At 38.9% G+C, this 24,558-nt stretch overlaps 2 protein-coding genes across 2 annotated transcripts in view; both read left to right on the top strand.

Annotated features, from left to right (window-relative positions):
• Positions 1–980: 980 nt before the first annotated feature.
• Positions 981–16,716, top strand: mccc2 (methylcrotonyl-CoA carboxylase subunit 2). Its single transcript, XM_030738286.1, has 17 exons — positions 981–1,188; positions 2,421–2,487; positions 3,581–3,665; positions 3,926–4,027; positions 4,257–4,384; positions 5,126–5,238; positions 6,629–6,742; positions 6,915–6,979; positions 8,387–8,486; positions 8,587–8,682; positions 10,312–10,384; positions 10,503–10,579; positions 12,292–12,358; positions 12,666–12,822; positions 13,729–13,843; positions 15,092–15,177; positions 16,325–16,716. The coding sequence occupies exons 1-17, from the start codon at positions 1,057–1,059 to the stop codon at positions 16,440–16,442; spliced, it is 1,695 nt and encodes a 564-aa protein (XP_030594146.1). The 5' UTR covers positions 981–1,056; the 3' UTR covers positions 16,443–16,716.
• Positions 16,717–21,484: 4,768 nt separating this feature from the next.
• Positions 21,485–24,558, top strand: part of tmem8b (transmembrane protein 8B) — a 34,793-nt gene continuing 31,719 nt past the window's right edge. Inside the window, exon 1 of the mRNA XM_030737761.1 lies at positions 21,485–21,638. Within this exon, the coding sequence (XP_030593621.1) occupies positions 21,554–21,638 (85 nt within the window). The 5' untranslated portion in view covers positions 21,485–21,553. The remainder of the gene's footprint in view (positions 21,639–24,558) is intronic.

Here is a 24,558-nt window from a genome sequence, read left to right as displayed (position 1 = left end):
ACATTTAGCTGACATTTGAGCTGAAGCGGACTTAATGGAAGAAGACCGAGGAGGACACCACTGCTGAAAGCAAATCATAAAAAAGTGGAATTTGTGGGCCTCCAACTGGACAATCACCCAAAACACAGGTTAAAAACACCCAGGAATGGCTAAGAACAAAACTTTGAACTATTCTGAAGTGGCCTTCTGTGAGCCCTGATCTAAATCCTATTGAACTGATCTGTGGAAGGAGCTGAAGCATGTGCTACGCCAAAATACCTGTCGACAGGTGCAGAAGTCTCATTGAGAGTTACAGAAATCACTTTAATTGCAGTGATTGCCTCAAAAGGTTGTGCAACAAAATATTAAGTTATGGGTACTATCATTTTTGTCCAGGCCAATTTCATTTTTTAAATGATTCTGTTGAAACACAATTCAAAAGCTAAATTTTAATTTAATTCAGTAAATTTTTATTTATTATTACGTTTGTCTGTGTCAAAGTATTTTACTGACCATCTAAATATATATATATATCCATATATTCCTGAGAAGTATGAACATATAGAATAGTGCAGAAGAATATAGCAAATCAGGGCTATACACAAGTTTAAAAAGTAGTAGATTAACATTAAGAGTAGATTAAAAGTAAATTAATTGTAGCTGACTGTGTGTTAGTTTTCTGTAAATGGATGAAATAAATATTCAGTGACCTCAAAAAAAGCAGATTTAATATGACTGAAAATGCTGCGTTTAAGATCACACTTTACACTCTTCACTTATGGGATGTAGATAAAAGCCCTAGAAAAAGCTGCTATGTTGACCTTGATTTGAAGATTTCTACCATACGCGATCATTGCAGGAATTAAAAAAACAAAAAACAAAACAAAAACATATTCATACAAAATGTTAGCGCGTTGAGTCATTTTTGCAATTCTGCACATATAAACCGTTCTTAGCAGGTGGCGACATGGAGCTCTACATCCCTTGCCAATAACCACAGAAGAAGATTATTGCTAGGCTACCTAGCAGGCTAGCAGCAGCTAAATTTTATCACGCTTAGAGTCCTGAGCATTTAACATGATTCTGCAGTCTCTCAGACCGTGGCTGTTTCGTTGCAGGAGTCTGCCACTGGCTTGCACAAGACCGTACCACGCAGATAAAGTAGCTCGACTCGGCTCGCAACCTGATAAACAGTCATCTGAATATCAGGTAGGTTTAGCCTTTTGCTAACGCCTACTAGTCAAACAGTAATGTACAAGTTCGACTCGCTGCTAATGTCAGACACACCTGTGCATCCAAGTGAGGTGTCTTACTGTACACCTGACAGGCAACAGGAACTAACCGTGTGTGCAAGCACGAAGGGAAGTGTTTATTTAGTCTGTGTCCTTCGTTGAAGCTCATTCTAGAGGTCAGACTGCCTAAAGAACTGAGGTATTAGCAGCAGCAGCAGCAGCATCACAGCTGAGGGATAAAGTAACCAGTGGAAGTAAGCCATACACAAACCGTGTCTTTAAAACTGCAGCTTATGAAAATAAATCACACGGATAAGAGCGTGCATATCATAAAAACCACAATAAGCCATTTAGGATCACTGTTCACTGAGTCTTGATGTTTTATTGTTTAAAGATGTTAGTTTGAGGCCATAATTTAATAATTAGTCTATTCAGTTTCATTTTATTTGTGTAGCGCCAAATCACAGCAAGAAGTCGTCTCAAGGCGCTTTATATTGAAAAGTAGAAACCATACAGTTGCATTCATGGGAGATAATCAATCAGTTCATCCTCACAAATGTAATTAATCAGCTGTATCAAAAAATGTCACTGGATGGCAATACAGACGCATTTTCTTGCAGAGAGGCTCTGTTATGAGGCTTTGTCCTATTAAATAACTGAGACACACATTAAATCAGTATTGTAGCTCTGTTATTGTGTTATTGTTGCCTTTTTCCTTTAATTTTTACATTTTCATGACAGATTAGTGTATGTGTGTGTGTGTGTGTGTGTATATATATATATATATATATATATATATATATATATATATATATATATATAAATGTATAAATGTATAAAACTGTAATTAATGATAACTTGTTACCTTCTTGTGTGTTAGGGTGGAACTTAAGCCATTGGGGTTAATTATTACAGTTGCAGAGTTCTTGTAATTGTCCTTATAAATCTTATTGGTGTTGTACTTTGTGTTTGGAGCAGGTTACTGTTGGGGTGGTGTTTTAATTAAACCGTTAATCTGTAGAGTGTGACAGCAAGTTTCTGTCATTTACAATTCACATGCAAATTACGAGTTTGGAAATTTTCTTCTCTTCTGTACACAGTGATCAACTCTCTCCTAAGGAGAGACATCACTTTCTTATTGTAGTGCATGTCTGTTAGAGAAATTGTAATAATTAGAAATTGTAACATGTACCCTTTTTGTTTTTTCAGGAGAATTATGAACGAATGAAAGTTCTTGTTGATGAGCTGAAAAGCCGGACAGAAAAGATTAAATTGGGTAGGTGTTCACACACAGCAGATTACGCGCTACCCCCGAGATAAATTCATCACTTTGTGTTTTCATTTCAGCAGTGCAAATTAGTTCCTGAGTTCAGGCAATCTGGATGATGAAGAAATACCATTACTTACACCTGTGTGCTCTAGTAAACTAATCAGGTACATCATTAAGGCTTAAAGGACCTGCTCTGACTTTTAATTTTTTTTAACCTTTGTTTTACCAGGTAAAATGTTTGAGATCCAGCTCTCATTTACAAACATGACCTGCACAAACACTCCTTAAATATGACTATTTGTTAAACCGCATGCCTTAATATTTTAATCATTTAGTTTATCTTCACATGTCGTAAAAAACACAATATAATCTGCTTCCAAACTATAATCAGAGGTTGTTATTATTAGAGAGGTACAGTATGAACTCACGGGAAAATATATGTCTAAAAATAAGGAGACACATTTACAAAAGTTATAAAAAGTCTAAACCAACATATTTTTTTCTAAATTTTGTTCTTTCTATTCAAATCAGTTTTGCCTTTATGATTGTACTGTCATACATTTATTTGTATGGGCATTTCTTTTTTTTTTTTGATGGATGTTTCTGAAAAACTGTAAATAATGAGCAGAGTAAAAATCATGAAAAACATATTGCAGATACTCAGCAAATAGCCCAACAAAACATAGCAATGTGCTGCAAATGAAAGTAGAAATCAACAACAAAGTGATGACCCTGACTGCAGCACATTTTGGCTGCAGTCAGGGTCATCACTTTGTTGATGACCCTGACTGCAGCCAAAAAAAAAAAAAAAAAACTTCAGTAAGTACAGAAGTCACAAAGCACGGTGATCTTTTCAAACATCACCACTGTCATCAGTACTACCTACAGTGTGCTTGTCTCTGGTTGTGTGTACTAGCAGTGCATGTGTGTCAGATTGCTTAAAAATAACAAATGGTTCTTTTGTTCACTTGTTTTAATTAACAAAAGGTAAAACCTAAGCTTTATACTACATGCAAGCATTGATACTGACTACAAAGTAGATATTTTAGTGTTGTAGTCCTAGTACAATTGTGTGTGTGTGTGTTTTTAATTAATTCAGGTGGAGGAGAAAAAGCAAGACGACTTCATACTTCTCGTGGGAAACTGTTGCCTAGAGAGCGCATAGACAGACTTCTGGATCCAGGGTATTGCTACCTACTTCTATCTTTGGTTGTCACAGATTTAAAGGTTCTGGCTGATTCGTCCACTCCAGCTTTTGTCCTAGAGTTTGTCCTCACACAGACTGTGGCATGGCTAGTTTGAAATGCCTGATATTATATACAGTACAGTTCTCTGAACAAGCAAAGGAGGATAACATTTCTTTCAACTTACACTTACATTTTAAAATGAACTGTAGAGGAAGGAAGGAAGGAAGTGAATGTTTTTCCTTTTGATATTCTTGCAGGTCTCCATTTTTGGAATTTTCCCAATTTGCAGGATATGAGTTGTATGGAAATGAGGAAGTCCCAGCCGGCGGTATAATTACTGGAACTGGGCGGGTTTCAGGGCAAGTGCCATAAACATTTCTGATACACCTCCATGTTAAATGTCTCTAACACTAGTAAAATTGTTTAATTCTGAGGTTTCTATGTTAACAATGGTTACGCTTGAAATTTCGTCACAGATTAAAATGTAAAATTGTATTTGTAACCACATGATTGGATCCAAAATAATCTCAATTAAGTACCCCGGGTGCATAATTTAATATTTATTCATTCTTTTCTAAATTTTCTTAGGGTGGAATGTATTATTGTTGCAAATGATGCTACCGTCAAAGGGGGAACATACTACCCGATAACAGTGAAGAAGCACCTCCGTGCACAAGAAATTGCCCAGCAGAACCACTTGCCATGCATTTACTTGGGTGAGTGTCTTCTTATTTGTAATGGTTTGTTAAAAAAAAAAAATATCAGTCAGGTCTCCTTTCCAAGTAAAGCCCAGCTGATGTATCCTCTGTGCCGATATTACTTATTTGCAGTTATATTGGTATCAGGATTTGTAACTGCTAATAAATGGAAATTTAAAAAGTAAGCAAGAGACACCCTTCAACCATGAGTGTTGATGTTGCATAGTTAGTCCACCAGAGGGCACTCTCCTACTGCTCTGTTGACAGCATGTGTTTGGAACCACAAACAACCAGCTGATCTGAGCAGTCGGGCAGAGCATAAACAATAATCCACAACTTGTTGTAACAGTAAATCATTTTATTTTGAAAGTGCATTACTATAAAATATTAGTATTAGTATAAAATATTAGTAAGAATTATAACAAATGTTAGGGAAATCTATTTATTTTTTGTGTGTATGAAAGAAAAAAATATTGACCGAAGTAGCTGATTTTTTTTTTTTTTTTTTTTCTTTTTTTTTTTAAAACAACTAATATCAGCATCAGTATCAGGCTTAAAAATCCTGGTTGTGCTCTATTTCTAAGGAGCCTATGGGAAAAATCCTGATAGTGTATTTTTTCTATCAGTATGTACACCTGAGACATCCCAGAAGACCCTGCTTGAGGAGAGCGGGGAAGTCTGTGTCTGTAATATAACTAAAGACATAATACTTATAATAAGTGAGTGCTTTTAATATGCTGTTGTTTTTATCTCCTTCAGTGGATTCTGGAGGAGCTAATCTACCCAGACAAGCCGAAGTCTTTCCAGACAGAGATCACTTCGGGCGCATTTTCTACAACCAGGCGAGGTTGTCTTCAGAAGGAATAGCGCAGGTGATGCATTGTATTTACTCATTTAATGGACACAAAAGCAGCACGACAAAACCCTTACACACCGGCTCAGTGTAATCTTGCACAGTATATTTGTTTACTTTTAGACAATGGTGTTGCTTATGCTTTCAGCCCATGCCCATTTTAAAGGCAGCATGAATTAACGTAGATGGAAATGACAGTCCTATTTTGAGGTGTTTCTTTTTTTCAATTATTTAATTTATTATTCCTTCGCTGGCCTGGGGGCAAAGGGTCCTGTTGGAGGGACAGGCCATCTCCCTACAAAGCAAAGGCAGAGAAAATACTGAGCGACAGATACACAAAAGAAATTAATTATGGCAGCAGGGGCATTCGTGGCCTGTTGCAACCCTGTCAGAAAAGCAGCCATGAACAGAAATTGACTGCAAGCACACGATAAAATGTATTAAATATTTATTTAAAAACACAACATGGTTACATCACATTTTGCTGTTAGATTTTTTCTTTCTGGTAGCATGCTCCTTTTTGTCACCTGTACATTTGTTTACATCCTTGCTGAGAGAAGAAAAATGTCAAAGAGCAAAGATGATATATTTAAATGAACTGCACTCTTGAAGGCTCTTCATATTTTGCACCTGCAGGCTACTCAGATTCATCTTATATATGGTGAAGAAGAGAAATGTGCATCTCTGTTGATTCGAGGATGATAAGAAGCAGAATATATCCCTCAGCAAACCGACCTTCACTGCGTGTTAGAGTTTGACACTAGAGAGCTGTTTTCAGATGTATCTGCAGAAAGAGGAAGGTTTCTTCGAGCTCCAAAATGCTTTGACCAATGTAATGTTCTCTTGGATTCTTTTTTTTTTTCCCTTCACTTGACAGAATAATATATGTTCAGAATTTACTGCTGCAACAATTGTTCCCTTGAAAGTGGACTGTTTCTATGAGCTCACCTGAAATAGGAGCTGTAGTTCCTACATCTAAATTAAATACAATTCCAGGTCCAACAGGCAACATAAAGCCTTCAGTACATGTACGTTAAAAAATTGTTGTTCAGTGATTTAAAGGCCATTTTCTTTCTAGTATTTAAACTTTTCAAGTGAAACTAGAACATTAATTTTTCTACTGATGGAGCGGTCATAGCAGGAATCTAGCCAGAAAAAATTCACAGCCTGGAGGATCGGACAACCAGGGCGCGGCGCCGGCCAATCAGCTGCTCGCTAGAACCCCGGTTATAGGTGAAATTATAACTGCATGTGTGGTTAATTGAAATTTTATAGGGAAAAAAAACCCAACTGTATGCAAATTATTCAAAGCAGAGTAGCGAAGATGGCTTTGAAAATGCCTCAAGGATTATGTTTTAATATTTTAAATGTCTGATATGAGAGCTAACTATTTCTCTTCTCTCTTCAAGATTGCTGTTGTAATGGGCTCCTGCACTGCTGGAGGAGCGTATGTACCGGCCATGGCAGATGAGAGCATCATTGTACGGAAGCAAGGAACTATTTTTCTTGGAGGACCTCCGCTGGTTTGTGTCTTTCATCATGTTAAACTAACTGACAATCAGACGAATGGCATGTATAGTTTTAGAGCACTAAATGGATGTTCATATACCAAGCTATATATTTGAACTTAGTATTATCTCTGCTGAACACAAGAGATGAAATGCACATTTTCTTGGTAATATAATGCCTTAATAGGTCAAAGCTGCCACTGGTGAAGAAGTTTCTGCAGAAGATCTCGGTGGTGCTGATCTACACTGCAAGTATGAACACGCCATTTTTCATGGCATTAATGGGATATCTGGGCTAGTCTTTCAAGTTATCTTTCATCTTAACTTTAAAATGCCAGAGAGATAGACGAACAGCTTTTACAAAATATGTACATTAGGATTTGATTTTCATATGCTTGAAAATGTTGATTTAGTGTCCTCTGTGCTCTCATCAGAATCAATTTATTTTTCAATACATGTCAGACACCCATCCAAGAAAAGACAAACAAATCAAATAAACAGGGGAGATAAGTGTCTGCAGCCCTGCAGCCATCACAGGCACTGCTGTTTTAAAAAGAAGATGGAAACATATGAATAAAATAGGATAAGTGATGCTACATATACAGTATGTGCCTGTAAAGGTGTTCAAGTGGTACCATCTACAAGTTGGGTTGATATAAAGAGTTCATCGTTCTGTCACTGAAATCGTGGAATGAAATGTCATATACAGACGTCTGTGTTCTGTTTTTCATTTTGCACACACCTCACAACTTTTTGGTACTTTTAGCCAACAAAATGGTGACAAGATTCTAAAGTTGTTGCTTTTGCCTTTTGCCAGTCAGCAGGTGATACCTCACAAAGTGTTGTTACAAAAAATAAAAGCATAAAAATATTTATTTACATGAACATTCAGACTCTTCATTTAGTACATTTTTACAGCACTTTTGGCAGCGGGTCATTTTGGGAAGGATTGTACAACCTTGGCGCACCTTTTTAAATGCTTCTCTCATTATTCTTGGTAGTTGTTTGGTGGAAGCTTCACCGGGCTGAGTCAGGAGTTTAGGTGTGCAATCTTTTTTTAGGCATTTCCAGCGATGCTCTGTTAGGTTCAGGTCTGGACTCTGGCAGCTTTTCACCAAGAAACACCTTTGTTTTCTTGGCAGGATGCTTCAGGGCAGTCTCCGGTGTTCTTAGTTGCTTGTCTAACCAAGGCCCTTCTTCCCGGATGAGTCAGTTTGGCTGGGCAGCCATATTTAGGACGACTGTGCTAGAATCTGAGAATGATGGAGGTTATTGTTCTCTTGGATATTATTGGAGCTGTGCCTCGAGACAATCCAGTCTGGCACATCTACCGACACATCTCTCGACCTCATGACTTGGTTTTCTCATCTACAGTCAACTGGGTGGTGTTATATAAACTTTTATGTCTAATTAATTTAGTCAGGTGCAGGTGGAATCCAGTCAAGTTGTAGAAACGTCTCAGGGATCATCGCTCAGTTGTCTGAATCCATGAATTTGTGATGACTTTGAAAGAGGGCAAAAATATGGAGAACATGAAAGAGTCTGAAAACCTTCTGTATACATTATAGTCATTTTACCTTCATAACAAACCTGCCTTTTTCCTCACAGTAGTTACCTCAGTAGTGACTTATGAGGTGTAATATCTTTTTTACTTTACAGAAAGTCTGGAGTGACGGACCATTATGCTTTAGATGATAACCACGCACTCCATTTAGCAAGAAAGGCAGTGCGAAGCCTTAACTACAGGAAAAACGTCGAGGTCAATCCACTGATTACAGCCATTACCAATTTCAGCAATTTCAATCAAACTGCTGTCTCTGTGGTTTCACTGACACTGTGTCTATTTCTTTAATTTTTAGGTTACAGTAGAGCCTCCTGAAAGCCCCCTCTATCCTGCAGAAGAACTCTATGGCATAGTTGGAGAAAACCTGAAGCGCAACTTTGATGTCAGAGAGGTAACCGCCCAGTTTCCTGAACATTGGTTTCAGGTTGCACTTAAAAAAATAACTTTGATAGTAAATGATATGTTTGTTTCAGTGATTTGAACCTACACTCATGTGAAAAAGAGTTTTCACAGGACTCTATTCAGTCCTGTATGAAATACTGACTGTGCCCCATGATTCACTAGCTTGTAGAACCAGCAATAACTTGAAGTAATTGTTTTCTGTATGACTTTATCGTTATCTTAAAACATCGTAGAGAAATGTTGGCCCAGTATTCTCAGATTGCTTCAGTTCATTGATTTTTTTTTTTTTTGCACAGCTCTCCAAAGGTAACTGCACAGCATTTCAATTGGATTGAGGTCTAGACTTTGACTGGGCCTGTGCAGCATCCTGACTCTTTTCAGCCATTCTGTCGTACATTTTCCGCTGTGGTTGGGATCATTCATGTCCTGCTGCCAAGCTTTAGCTGTGGGACTGATGGTTACACGCTTGGCTTTAAAATACGTTGGTATAAAGAGGACTTCATGGTTGACTCTATGACTGCAAGGTGCTGCAACACAAGCGCGTGTCATCACTCCTTCACCACTGTGTTTGATAGATGGTATGATGGTTTTACCATATGTGGCGCTTTCTTATGGCCAGACAGCTCTACTTTGGTTTCCTCTGTCCAAAGGACATTGTTCCAGAGGTCTTGTGGTTTGTTTGGGTGCAGTGTTGCAAACATAAGCCATGCTGCCATCTTCTTCAGAGAGAAGAAGCTTTCTCCTGAAAACACTTCCACACGAGCCATATTTCTTTAGCATTTTTCTGACTGTACTGTCATGAAGTTTAATTTTTAACATGCTAACTGAGGCCTCTAGAGTCTGAGATGGGTTTCTGCAGTTCCTCTGAGCTCAGCCTGAATCTGGGTTGAATTTGTTGGGACATTAATTCCTGGGAGGATTGTGGCATTGTGTTAACACACACCTGAATGTTCCAGAGCAGCAGGCTGCCAAAAAGTCTGCTTTTACAGAGGTGGTTGCACTTGCTGATGAGCAGTTAGTCAAGTACATTTGATTAGCTGCACCTGGCTGCTACTCACCCTCTTAATTCCTATGGAATCATTACGGGTGTGCTTAGTTTTCCACAGGAGTGCGTGAAAACTTTCTTTTCCACATGACTGCAGTAGGTTGTACATTTAGGCTGCTGGTTAGTTTGAAATGATCAGATACCTCTTCTTTGCTATCGTCTTTGTTTATTGTGAGGTAAAAACCAAAAAGAAGGATTTTCATAACACATTTCTACCACTGCTCTCTATTTAAGATGTATAAATAAACCGGTCAAATCCGCCTGTCAGAGGTTTACAATACAGCTTTAACAATGTTGTCATGTTCTCCTATCAGCAGCTGAATCAATAATAGGTGGCTGGCATCAATCACTTTGCATTACAGCCGTCTGGCAGTGCTTGCCAGATATTCTCGTGCCCTTTGATTCTTGATTCAGACCCAGGAGCGAGAATTACTGCTTACTCTAGAGATGCGTTTGTAGTGTAGAATGATAGTGACAGTCCATTTATGGTTGTAAGATCAACTGACTGCACTGACTGTTATCTGATACTCCATCACAACCTTTTATAACTTTCTTGTACTGATTGGATTGCAGGTCATTGCCAGAATTGTAGATGGCAGCAAATTTGATGAATTCAAGGCATTCTATGGAGACACACTTGTTACAGGTATGCAAAATAATAGTATTGATTTCAATTTCTACGACACAGAGAAATATTTTGTTTTTGTCCTTCTCTTAAATCTACAACCTCCCCATCATTTCATTTCTGATTTTTACCTTCTGAGGATTTTCAAGAATATTTGGCTACCCTGTTGGAATTATCGGCAACAACGGCGTCCTTTTCTCAGAGTCTGCAAAAAAGGTAAAGGCCCTTCATTTCCACAGATGCATGGTAAAAACTTTTTCTCTTAAAAAAATAAATTAATAACACCTGTATAGTGTAAGAAGCTGAGCCTCCTGATCACATTGAATCTCCAGGAGAGCGAGCTTTGTGCTCATAATGTGCCTCTCAAAATGTCAAGGACTTTAAACTCAGTACTGAAACAGTACAGATTGTATGCTCCTCAGATATTTGCTGCTTACAGCGATGAATACCAACATTTTTCTATTTGTTGATTATTTGTACTTACCATCCAGAGTCAAGGTGCAGCGTTTATCCTCAAAATGCGCCTTGCATCCTTTCACGAGTAGTCTGATAAATATCACAGCATTTAGAAACCATGGACGGAGAACAGTAATAATTTTCATTCAATGTAATTCACTTAATTCACAAGCCAATTTGCTGTGCGCAGAGCTGAACTTTATACAGGCTTAGGGAAGATGAGCGGCTGCATTTGTGATTATAGACTAATAAGTTTTTCTAGGCACGTTTTGAATTGGATTACAAGCTTGACCTGAAAGAAGATTTCTTTTATTCATTTTTTTTTTTTCTGTGAGGTCTCAACATGACATTATAAGCATTGGCTATCTCATCACTGTAATTACTTTCAAAAGGGTCTGATACAGTGCTTCAGACAAAGATGTGGAACAGACATGCTCAGAGAGCATATTCAAGCAAAATCAATACAGTACCTGCATTTCTAGATGCATTTCTAAGACACGCTGTCATCACTTAAGACCTGCCCAGGCTTCTATTATGCTAACTGTTAAACTGTTAAAAGCGTTTGCCCAGTTTTTTTTTTTTTGTGCGCGGGGAACAGAAGCGATTCGATTTCACACATTCAGGAGCAAACTTGTAGATAATTTTTTATTTTTTTTTTCCCACCAAGTGACAGCATCAAACAGTCAGCCGTCTTTCACTTTGTTTCCAACTTTTGTTTACGCTTTGCAACACAAAGCAAACTGCTTCGTTCAAAGACAGCCAGCAGAGGAAACTGCCAAAATAAAGAAAACACCTGAGTAATTCAGCAATGCAGGCATATGGAAATGAGTTGTCTCCACACAGTTCAGTCTTTTGTGCCTGTTTCCCTGTTCAATAGCTTGTGGCAGCTCTGTCTTTATATAGTGTTTTTTTTTTCTGGCTTAACTGAAGGCCGTTTGCCTCCTTCATTCAAACTATAATGCAGCAAATCCAGGTGAGCTGTACACAAAGTGACTGGCTTCTGTCACTCTGGGATGTATTGAGATGAGGCCATGAACTCTGTTGTCTCTGAGTTTCTGTGTGTGTGGCTTTTTCTTTCCTCTTTTTTTTTTTTTTTTTTTTTGTAGTAACATATCACGCAAGATTCAAAAGCATCACCTCAGGCAACATTGTGAAAGTTTCCATTTTCTTGCAAAAATACAAACTCCAGATGTGCTCCAGACTTCAGGTGGTTTCAGTGGGTTATTACCCAGATACTACCTCGAGCGCTTCAGCGTATAAACTTGTGTGTTTTTAATATATTCTCTTAAATATTTACACAACTCTTTCCTTTGGCAGTTCGTTTAATGTTGTTGTTTATTTCTTGAGAGGCCCAAAAAATAAATCATTAAGCTATCATACTATTTTAAGGTAATAGATGTTTTACCCCTGGGCAGTCGTTCTTCAGGGCTGAGAATGTACTACATTTCATGAATATTTGAAATTCTTTTCAGGGGACGCATTTCATTGAATTATGCTGCCAACGAAACATTCCACTTGTTTTCCTCCAAAACATAACAGGTCGGTGGGAATTCTTCTGGGATTCGGGGGTTTATTTACATCTGTAATTTTGTTCTGTTGTGGGGTTTATATTCTGTTTGTTGCTCAGCAAACAATTTGAGTATTATTTACTTTAATTGCAATGTGATCTATGATTATAGAGATAATTTCATAATTTGCATCACAACCAAATCTTATTATATGATGTACAAATTAGTTTCAACAATCCCACAGTTTTACTTATTTAGTATTTAATGTTAACACATCCAGACTTCCTCCCTCGAGATAAAAACGCAGACTCAGGCTGATGTCTTCATCTTCATCGCAGGCTTCATGGTGGGCAGGGAGTATGAAGCAGGAGGAATTGCCAAGGATGGAGCCAAGATGGTTACTGCAGTTGCCTGTGCCAGCGTGCCCAAGATTACTGTTATCATTGGCGGCTCCTACGGCGCAGGAAACTACGGCATGTGCGGCAGAGCGTACAGGTATGAAGAGCTTCTCTGTAGGGACGAGAGGTTTGATGGAATAAAAAGACAGCCCGGGTAAGGACTAAAGTAAATGAATTCACTGTGAACTATTTTAAAGTGCATTAGCTGTTTCTCAGCAAGATTTAACTGTACAAAATGTTCTGCAGTTGTTTTTTTTTTTTTTCTTTAATTCTGTGGAATAAAATAAATCAGATACCCTTGGACTCTTTCCATGTAGGTGGAAGTGACCTTTTGTAACAGTAAAAGAGACTTTCTGAGTGGAATCTTTTCAAAGCTGAAAACATATTTTATAATACAAAAATCCATTTTAATCAAAATTGTGTGACATTTATTACTCTGGGATGCTTCTTCTTTTTTTATTTTTTTGTTGGATATTGTTCACTTGTTGTGATAAGATGCTGAATTATTGATGTGCAGTGTCCTTAGTGAAGAGCACTCCACCGCTGAGCGCAGCGCTCTCCTATGGGTTTGTATACATAGACAGATAGATGGATATCTTGAGATCACTTGAGGAAGTTTATCACATTCTGAACAGCTCCCTATGGATCCAAAAAAACAGCTTTAACAGTATTAAAATTACCAGTCAAATAGCTTTAAGCATATATGCAGTCAGTGGAATAATATCATTGTGTGCACACTCATGTTTAATTCCTGTCAGGTTATTTGAGCAGTAATAACTGTCCCCGTGTAAATTGAAATAAGGATAAATGGTGTAGCATTTTGGAAAAATTTGTGCTGATACTCACCCTGTCTTAGACTTTCTATGAAATATTAAAGTAGTACTTTCCCCACATTAATACTGCGGCTGTTTGAGGTTTCTTTTGTTGCCTTATTGGTTGTGATCTCTGTGACTATTCTGTCTCTTGAAACGTACTAAAATTGACACTTCTTCTTGTCTCACAGCCCACGTTTCCTCTACATGTGGCCAAATTCCCGAATCTCTGTAATGGGTGGTGAGCAGGCTGCCACTGTCTTGGCTACCATTACTAAGGATCAGAGGGCACGTGAAGGAAAGGAGGTAATGATTCATGTTAATCGCTTGACATGGCAGAATAAATCCCGAGCTTCGCTGGAAAGGCTCGAATTGGCTTCAGTGGATTTCCTGCCAAAAGCATAAACATTATGAAAGACACTTTTCTTTCAATAATGGTTTGACATGGCACGGTGAAATTATTTCAGTGTTAAGTGTGACTGTGATGACTTATCCTGAATAGTGTAGCCATCAAATAGCTGTCATTAAACTGTGTCAGGTATGCTATTATGGGTCTATTAACAGTGCATTAATAGCTTCAGAATGACACCTCACATCGGTGCCCTGCCGACGGCAGTTTTCCTGCTGTTTTAAAATGTTTCAGCTCGAAAAGGTTGTAAAAACTTAATTATGGGTCAATTTTTGAACAGGTATCAAATGTTCTTATTTTTTTCTGTTTTGTGCGCTACTTGTCTTTACAATGGAACATAGGTTGAACAGTTGAGAGCTTTTTGCTCATGTATTTAATAAGAAGTAGTTACGCTCTCAACTCCAGATATTAAACAGTGTATTGGATGGACAGTCAGAGCAAATATCGGCACGAGTAGAATATCGGCACGAGTAGAATATGGCACGAGTAGAATATCGGTGCTCACTGATAAGTTGTCTTGCACCACTCATTGCTTCCACCAACATATGATTTTTACTTTGTCATTAAGTTGAACTTTATGTGAGAACTCAGATATCAAGCGTAGAATGGTCTTTTCTTTGTCATCTTCCTAGTGCAATTGCAGTGTCTAATTGCGTCCGTGCGGGTGTAGTGTGGGCAATCGTTCGGTGAATTCCCGGCAATCTGGTGTCATGTGTCCTGCCTCCTGCAGGCTCTACCCCTCAAATGGAGTATTTCCAGTAGAGAGAACGCATCTGAAGCATCTCATCTCCAATTCTGTGTGAGAAAGGAGAACTTAGGGCAGTTAATTTATGTGTGAAAACAGTGATAGGGTTAAGGACTTCCTGGTTAAAACTGAAGCAGTCCAGTACAAAAACCTTTCAGCCCATTTATATCAGTGAAGATTAGCTTTGCGTTATTTATCCAGTGTTTGATCTGTTTTTATTATGTTCACAAAGATTGGCTTAGTGTTTTTCAAGCTGAGGAAATTGACCTTCATGGCAAATGAAATGGTTGTGTGCTTTCAGCTTTACATTTCACTACACCTTCGATAAGTCAGACAACCTTTAAAACGCCTCTGGCTCAGGTTCTTACCACCTAATTCTGTTTTCACTGTATATTCACAGTTCACAGCAGAACAAGAGGCTGCCATGAAGGAGCCGATCGTGCGGCGGTTTGAGGAGGAAGGCAGTCCGTACTACTCCAGTGCTAGGTGAGATTTGCTTGTGTTTTAGGCATGTGTGTAATAAAATGAAGGACTACATACAACTGAGTCTCTGTGGAGTCTTTGAATGTCAGGAATTGGTTTAACTGCTGTTGCTAAGATAAAATGTTGTTTGACTACCAACAGGCCACCAGCATGTTTCTCTAATTTACTTTTTAAATCCTTTCAGTAATCTCACGTGAGTCTGAGAAACCACAAGGCTGTTCATGCAGGACAAGTTATTCTTTTGCATCAGGTGTCCCGTTGTTTAACTAATAAGAGCCATTTTTGCTTTTCATTTAGTCCCCGAGTTGTTTTCATGGTGTGTGTGTGTGTGTGTGTGTGTGTGTGTGTGTGTGTGTGTGTGTGTGTGTGTGTGTGTGTGTGTGTGTGTGTGTGTGTGTGTGTGTGTGTGTGAGCGTGCTGATTATGTCTGTGTGTTGCACTTCTTGGAGACGGTTTTAAAATGAGACAGATATTACACTGAATATATGTAACTGGAAACTGCTTCACTGACATTAAAAACCAGTATAGTAAACAGGCATTTAAGAGCATTTCACAGCTTATTTTTTCAGTTAATTGTATAAAATATAAAGAAAAGAGAAGGACCAGGAGCCAATCAAGGCCCCATTAGACACTAATTCATTATAAGCTGCCTCGTAAGCACTTGTCACATTTATGTATGTCACTAATGCTTGAAACCACTTATATCAACATTGCTTTCTGTGGCTGCATGACTACAAAAATGAGTTGTCTCCAAAACAATAAGTACTTTGTTAATTGATTTATCTCAATTTATTCATGACAAACATTTGCAGGTTCTAGTTTCTCATTGACTTTGTTATAATCATCAGTTTGAGGAAAACAGGGCAGAAATAATATAATATACTATGGTATATTAACAAAGCCCATATTTTTGCTCTTAGATGATGATGAAAAATAGGTCAGGCTCTGATACCTTGTAGAAAGGACAAAAAAAATGCAAATCTTTGAACCTAGAATATAAGGGAAGGGGCTATCCAAAGAGAGGAAGACAAAACCTTGACACTCTATTAAAGTAATTGATTATAGTCCTGCACAAGCACCACGAGAAGTATTGCATGAGTGAGGAGTAATGTGCTATCTAATAATGTGGAGCACTTTATTATTTTTACAGGCTGTGGGATGACGGGATTATTGATCCTGCTGAAACGCGTATGGTTTTGGGTCTGAGCCTCAGTGCGGCACTCAATGCACCAACAACGAAGACACGGTTTGGAGTTTTCCGGATGTAAAGCTCATTTAGTTTGTACAGATATAAAAATAAGACTTACTACAGATTTACCGTATGTACAGTATTCCTTGTAGTTGACCAGATTGAGTAAAAAATAAATAAATCTCACAGGATCACTCCACCTGTGATACCTGGGGATGTGACTGGATGATGGAACTAAGTTGTGCCTTAACTGCTTTCATTCAAGTTTAAATTCAGAGGTTCTCTTAAAGTTGTTTCATTTGGTGGATCAAGTTCTGTAAATGCAAACAATTAAACAAATGTGAAAACTTAAAGTTGCTGCCTTTTTATTCAGAATCAGCTGATAGTGGCCAGGAAGAAAGAAAAAAATCTTCATAAGGGGGCACTGTTTAGCTATAAATATCTGAGTCGGTACAGTGTCAAGGAAGGGCAGAAGCACGCATGAAAAAGCCCTCCGTATAGAAGGGGAGAAAAAAAATTCCACGTTTAGTGCATTTATTTCTTATTTAGAGACAGTGGAGGGTTTATTCCAGTCTGGCTTTCTGAGCCTTCTGCTTGTTTATCCTTTTATTGTAAAGCACTCTGTGATGTCTGCTCTCGAAAGGTGCTGTAAAAATTGTGCTACTTTTGTGTTAAAGTGGGCACAAGTAGAATGTGATCTTAAATCTCGTGCTGCAGACGGTGTGCTGTGTGCCGAAGCTGAGCCACAGAGCGAGAGCTCTTCACTTTACCAGCTGGCCAGCCTCTCTTCCCCTCCTTCCCACTTTTTCATTTTGTCAATTTATCTCTTTAACTGAACATGCTGCACACAGTCAGTATGTTCACATACTGCTATAGACTATCTGAATTCCTCCTTGCAACAAGTTAGAGCTTTTCCTCCACTGGATTTTCTGAGGCCAGGGGATTTAGTGCAGCAGTGGATTTGAATGTTTGTATGAAACCAGGTGGTTAAAATGCTTAACTGGAAGCCCTTCATGCTCCTCTGTGTATGACTGTGTGCCTGCTATACTGAGGCTGTGAGAGCCTCACTCTGGGGAGAGCAAAAATACCATGATATGTGTGTAAGATGTGTGCTTATGTATGTGTGTGCCACCCACGTGCACACTCTTTAAAACTGGTTTGCTGGTTTCTTCATGTTCCACCAAATGTCACTGTGGGAGGACTTACCAAGCACAATGGACCTCTCTTCAAAGTTTTTACTGAAGTAAAGAAGTCGTAATGATTCAGAAAAGTCTTATCCTGAGAATGTTTTAACATAGAGCGTACATCAGTGAGTGAAATATCACTTAAATGTCAAATTTATTTATTTTTTTAATTTAACCAGGAGACGGGCGCTTGAGATTTAGAAGAGCGTCCTCCACAAGATGGGCAACGGTGGAAGTATTGAAGTATGAAATACCAGAATTCAAAATATTGAAAATAGAAATGCCTAAACATTAGATTCACTCTAGGTCAAGCTGGCAATTACGGTTAGGCAGATGTGACAGCCTTCAAATCATTTAAAATTAGTCATATTTTGTGAGATGAGTTTTCTAAGGTTTAGTTGGTTTTGCAGCAGATTCCAAGCAGATGGAGCAGCATATTTGCAAACTTTTTTTTTTTCCCCCTCAGATTCAATAAAGGCTTTGGGGACAGATAAAAAAAAACAAAAAAAAACACACTAAGTCTTGGGAAGGAAGACAGTAACTTCCTACGCGTTTCTGACTGATGTAGGTCAGTAAATAAGATGGGAGCAGACCAAGAATAGTTAAATAACAGGATGCCAGCAGATGAGTCTACAGGACAACAAAGCACTAATCCATCGGAAGCACGGATCCAAACAACTCAAAGGGAAGGATTAAAACAATCAAAAACATACACTGGAGAAGGACTAAACTGAAAGTACTTTCCCCAGAGTAGAAATTCAATGAAAGAAAAGTGAATAAACCTGCAATCACTGACACACAGGTTAAAAAACAACAAACAAATCTGTGATGAGTGAAAGAAAGGTGAGCACACCTGTGATTCCCAGTTCATCTAACTGCATTAATGAGAAAGTGTTTTCAGATCTGCGCGCTTTGTCTGTCTGCATGTCTCCATCTTGGCTTCTCGTGGAACGAACCACCCCAGAACCTCAGTGATCAACTAAAAATCAGTTGAAACAGTTGCAACAGTAATCAGGAGGATAAGAGTGAGACATAATAACTAATCAGAGGTGCAGTAGCCATCATCCTAAAATGATTTCACAGATAGTGCACCACTTACAATCTACCACTGAATCACAGACAGGCAAGTGCTTCAGCCTTGGCACTGGGGTTATCAATGGGAATCTGTGTTTCTGTGACAGCTTAGTACAAAGGACACACAACTGCAAGATTAAACTCTGCGAAAGAGCATAAAGAGCAGCTTGATTATTGGCAGCAATTCTTTAGTCAAATGAGACCAAGAGAACTTCGATTCAGATTGGTTCCTGCATGTTTGGCCTGGAACTGTGACAGTGAATACAAAGTCCTGACAGTGAAGCACTGTGTGATGTTACAGGTAAGTGCAAAAGGTGTTGGAGAGATGATGTTTGTAGATTGCACCATGAATGCTTGCAGACAAGATAATTTCTTGTCTCCAGAAGCTACATCAGAGGAATGATGTAGCATGACAACAATCCAAAATACAAAAGAGTTTCACGCAAGTGTTCTAAAAACATAACTACGACATGGACAAGTATGTTGCCTGGCTTCGATCAAAATAACTCTAGTATTTTAAAGCCAAAGGTAGAATAAGAGCTACTCGAACTCTATCTCTACAGGTGTTTGTAGAATACTTCTTTCATGTTGGGGACGATTGAGTGTAATAAAAAATAAGAGCTTTGAATCTCGGTAATGAAAGGTGTAGCGACTTGTTGGATCTTACTGTGTTGTTCCTCCTGTGAGGTCTGTGATGTAGTTACTGTAAGCTGATTCAGATTTGACTCATTTGACGTGATATTAATTGATTTGTACAGGTGTGAACTCATTTATGTTGCATACTGTTACAGCCTTTGTGACCTTTCTTACTGACCTTTGCCTTTGAGGATCCGAGCTTCTCCTGGGATACACTGGAACAGGATGTAGTCTGGACAAACTGCCAGACATTGGCAGATTTTTTTTCAGCGGTCAAAGCCTGGTCACTGGTAGCACTGATTACCATAAGCAGATATTTTCCTGTGCCCCTTTTGTGTGAGTGCTGTGCATCTTGTCTGTGCCTGTGCTCTATAGACATAAAATTGAGTCTATGTATAGAGCACATTCACAAACAACATGCATTGACTGAATTGCTGAAGAAGAAAAGGCCTGCTTTAAGAGAGGCAGATTCAGTTAGAGACAGTGACACTGAACAGTACCTTAGTTGAATATTGTGGTACCTAATGGAGAGGCCAGCCATACACAGTGGGTTGCCATGCGTGGGTCGTGGTATCTAGGGAGTCTGGCAATCTTTCGAACTTTGAGGAAGGCTATGTCTGCAAAAAAAATACTGCACTGAATCATAGGAACAAACCAAAGATTTAAATATGTATTATGTATTTATTTTTTACTGCATGTTCCATCTGCATGTGAAAGGAATGATAAGAAACTAGCTTTACACAATGCATCTTGCTCTTCATTTGTTCAATTTTTACTTAGCTTGTAGTTTGAATGCAACAACTACCCCATAGTGCTTCAACTATTTTTGTTGCCGTGTAGTTAGCCTCCACTTGTGTGATGGAATATGTAACTCTGCACTCCTCCACAGCCACCATAACGCCAAATCCCAGAGTTGAATTCTTTTTGTTTTTCAGCTGATAGCCGCCCACCTCGTTCTGTAACATACTCAAACCTCTGACCTTCATATGGACAAAGATGAGAGGAAAGTGGATTTCTCTGTTTTAGATCAATAAAATGTCAAACTATGCCAGCTACCTGATGTAAAACATGCAAAGCTTTGTTTTGTTTACTGGCCATGAATGAATTTAAATTAATTACGTTTGGTCATAACAAACTATTAATGTACGTGCTCTGTAGTTTGCTGCCTTAATGAAACTCTAAGCAGGTTGAATTGTGAACATTTCACCCAATAAAAGCACCCACCCAGAGCGCTGGATTTATTGAAGTCTTTGTGAGTTAGAGTGACTTAGAGTTAGATAAGTAGTTACATTTTGTAAGGCATGTCAGTAACATTTTTTTTTTTACATAAATTTCCGCCTCTTCACATTCTGATCATCCAAGACATTTTTTTTTTTTTAGTTTGGCTCTAACACTTGAGTTTAATCTTTCATTGATGGCAGATAAATTATACTCAACCTGAATCAGGAGCTCATTCATTCAAGGACAAATCTGCAAGGACAAGTTATGACTCAAGTCAAATCTGAGTCAGTCTTAATGCTCATATGGTAGCATGATTATTGTCTGACAAAGACATCACCCGGTGGCCATTTGATGCATAAAATGAAGCTTCTTGAGTAACGTATTTTGTGTATTCATTTGCTTAAAATAATTTTCACTGAATAATTGTAATGAACATTTTTCATACGCTTGTTGTCCACTTGTGTTTTGTTAATTGTGGTTACACTTCCTCGATATTTGAGGCCCCACTGACCCCACTACGAATAATTAAAATGACTCCTAGTAAACTTAAAAAAAAAAAAGGATTTTCTTTTCACATTGAGCTGATGTTCATGTGATATCATGGAGCGTGTATTTTTCTGCACAGTGGCATCAGTTGCTTTCAGTGCATTAATAGATCGTATTTTATGAAGTTTTGAGCGTTGCACATGATCAGATAAGAAGAACTTCTCTGTTCCTCCAAAGTAACAACTTTCTGGGTCCTGGCAGAAGAGGCTGCAGCCTCGAGGGGCAGCTGCAGCCTCACACCTCACTTGTCCCTCTGTGCGTTGGCCCGGACACCGAAGTGTGAAACCTTGTGGCGCAATCTACGTCTGCAATATCGCCGGACTGACAGGGCCGGAGGTCCAATGAAATAAGTCGACATATTGAGGTTGTCAAATCAAAGCCAAAGAGGAGGCGCTGTCCCGTCGTCGTCTGGATGACGTCATGCACAAACAGCTGGTCGTTGGCAAATATATGAAAAAATGTAGACCAGCACAGCGTCTGAGAACTGCACCCGGGCTGGAGCCCCTCTCTAAATATTCGGCTTTTAACGATGTGGCAACTGGAGCGTCTGGGCTCAGGATGTAGCCCTCCGAGGCTCCTCTTGCTTGTTTACACCTATCTCTGGGCTGTTGGAGGTGAGTTTCCATTCAGTGAGTGTTGCTTTGATTCGCGGAGAGCTGTTCCTTTTGTCGGGGTGCTGAAATCCTCCCAGCAGCGGCGGCAGCGGCAGCGGCAGCATCGCGTCCTGTTTCTGGCTTGAATTCAGTCTCCTAAACATCCGCATCTGCTGCTTTTTAGTCTCGGCCACTGACAAAACGGTTTTCATGAACACTGACTGGCTTCAGTTACGTGACGCATGGGGAAGGTTGCTGCTAATTATGGCACACAATGCACTGAGTGAAGCTCCTGTAGGTTGTGGGCTACGATACGGAGGGCTTAATGTGGCCACAAGAAAACAGATCAGTCTGGACGTGTTCACTGTTGTTACCTTTGAATGTTATTACATTTGTTTGTTCTTGTTTTGTTTAAATGTGAAGGCAAAGGCAAGTTAAGGCATTGCTGACTGCAAAATATGACTATAGTAATCGGATAAAGGGAAAGGTTAACTCAAACCTTGTTCCATGTTTTAAATTTAGCCTACTTTGATACGCGATTGAAATTAAATTGATTTATCTGGATAATGGGGCAATTTTGAAGTTGAGCTTTTAAAATCAAGTTGTTTTCAGGTTATAAAATATGAGAAAAGTACACCAAGCTGTCATTTCTCGCTATATGCTTCCTTAAAAAAAATCTCAGACAGAACCTAAGAGTGTCCTCCTTGATTTATTTTTCTTCTTCTTTTTTTTTTATGTCAATCCACCAAGATTTCTTCGCTGCCTCAAGACTGAGGAGTGCAACAAAAATCTTACTGTGTGATAACAATGAATAACCACAGCACAGACTGTACTGGCTGTGGCCACTGAGGACCATATAGGTCTGTCTGACTTGTTGCTGTTTTGCTTCATCAGCTCTGGTAACTCATTTGACCTGGCTTTAGACAGAAAGCTCAGTTTACCCACTTCCTCCCCTGCTTTCCTGTATCTCAGTCTAACACAGACATAAGAGAGAATTAGGGCTTGTTCAGAGGAATTATGTCCTTTCCCCATAAAATAATTGATGTTTATTCACTTTATCCACTTGATTGACAGGCAGATTCTGCATGTTTGTGGTTGTATGAATTGTTAATGTTTAATCTCAGGTGTCTGCATGTGTCGTTGTGGAAGTGGAGGGTCCAGGGATCTTTATGGCTCTGTGTTATCTTCGAGGTGCTCGTTTCTGTAGGTGGATGTGAGCAGGTTGAAGGAGAGAATAATGTTGACTCAAAATTTGACTTTATTGCTTGTCAGTATTAAATTCTGTCATTTAATGGCTCTTGTTTCAGATGGTTGATCTTTAGTAGCTGTTTTTTTTTTTTTTTTGAGGATTTTTTTTTGAGGATGAGGAATTTCCAGAAGCAGCAATTACTTTTGCTATTCCAAAAAAATAAAGTTTAAAGACAGCCCAGCTAAGTATTAATGGATAAATCCCATGTTGAGATGACAAAAAGCAGGATTATGTCTATATTAAGCCTCTGACAGAGTAAAACAGTGGTAGGGAGGTGCTCATTGAAGAGATTACTGAATCCAGAACCGCACTGTAAGAAAGCCTGTAAGCACTCTGCTGCCTTTATCTTCAAATGAAACGTCTTTATTTGGCTGGCAAACAAACAAACAAGCATATTTAGATGTTTTGGCATGTTTACACCTTCACGTTAAGTGAAGTCTCTGTGTGCGGCTGCTGGGGTGTCACGGAGCCTGGAGCTTTTCACGAGGAGCTTGAAAATAGATATGTCAGTTCATTATTCTAATTTCCTGTATTTAATTTGTCACAACAACCTCAGATCTCGAGATCTCGACGTGTTTGACATGTAGCCCATCTTGTCGATTAAGTGTGACGGTAACCACCTCTGTGTGCCTCGCATGTTAGAGAGTATTAGGAATCACAGCCATAAAATGTAAACACAAGGTTGTGTGGGTTGCCAAAGAAACACACCCTGTTTTGCCACTGATGCAATAAACGTGTAAAAGGAAAGTATTATTACACAGCTGCTCCAAACACAAAAACAATGTAGTGCACACTGTCAACACTTAAATATGAGCCTATAATTAAAAGCTCTGCTCATGTCCATCGGCTGTCAGGTTTTCATCTCTTTTTCTCCCCTCTGTTTTTTTTTTCTGTCCTTTTATACCAAAGAATATTTGCCTATAAACTGCTCTTCAAGTTCCCACTATTATCTCTTGACCTGCTTTGACAGTCCTGGCCACCAGGTAGTGATCTAGAGATTGCATGAAGGTTTATTTTTGATGATGAATGGTGGCTTTCATGTACCCAAGATTATGACACCTGGAGAATGTGGCGATTATCAGTTTATCTGATTTAAAGATTTCTTCTGAATAGCGTGATCACCATTCACGAACAGTCCTGCTTCCACATGTGCAAAATTAGCGACTTCTTCCTTTCAAACCTCTTTCTGACCGATCAGCTTTACACTACACTTTCTGTGGTCTTAGCTGTGATCTGTAGCTGGAAAGAAGTCATGTCTGTTTCTTTCTAATCAGGCAAGCAGTGCGTGTAGTAGGCTTATTGCAGACTCCAGCAGTGTTAATGCCAAACTCACCCTTTTGAGTTATAGCACTTCAGTCTGTGACCCCAGTCACAGGCTGTTAATGAAAGGGCAAAGAAGAACCTTAATGTAAAGAAGGCTCACATACAGCAGAGATAACAGTCCAGAGAAAGGCTGGAATGAGGCTCAAATAAAGGCTGGGAGTTTTGCATGGGATTAGGTTTTTACTCTTGATGGCAAGGTGCTTCATTCTTCTCAGTTTCTGCCTCTTTAGTGCAGCTTTAGTATTCAAGGTTGTCTCCATAGGTGAGTGCTTTGTGGAGTGGCAATGGTGTGGAGGGAGAAAAGAACAGAAAATAGCTATTTTTCTCTTTTTATGCAAACATTAAAAAGTGCTGCACATTCAAGAAAAC

The sequence above is a fragment of the Archocentrus centrarchus genome, chromosome 9, assembly GCF_007364275.1.
Source record: "Archocentrus centrarchus isolate MPI-CPG fArcCen1 chromosome 9, fArcCen1, whole genome shotgun sequence".
Taxonomy (NCBI): domain Eukaryota; kingdom Metazoa; phylum Chordata; class Actinopteri; order Cichliformes; family Cichlidae; genus Archocentrus; species Archocentrus centrarchus.
The sequence above is the reverse complement of the archived record's forward strand: the minus strand, read 5'-3'. Positions and strand labels throughout refer to the sequence as shown.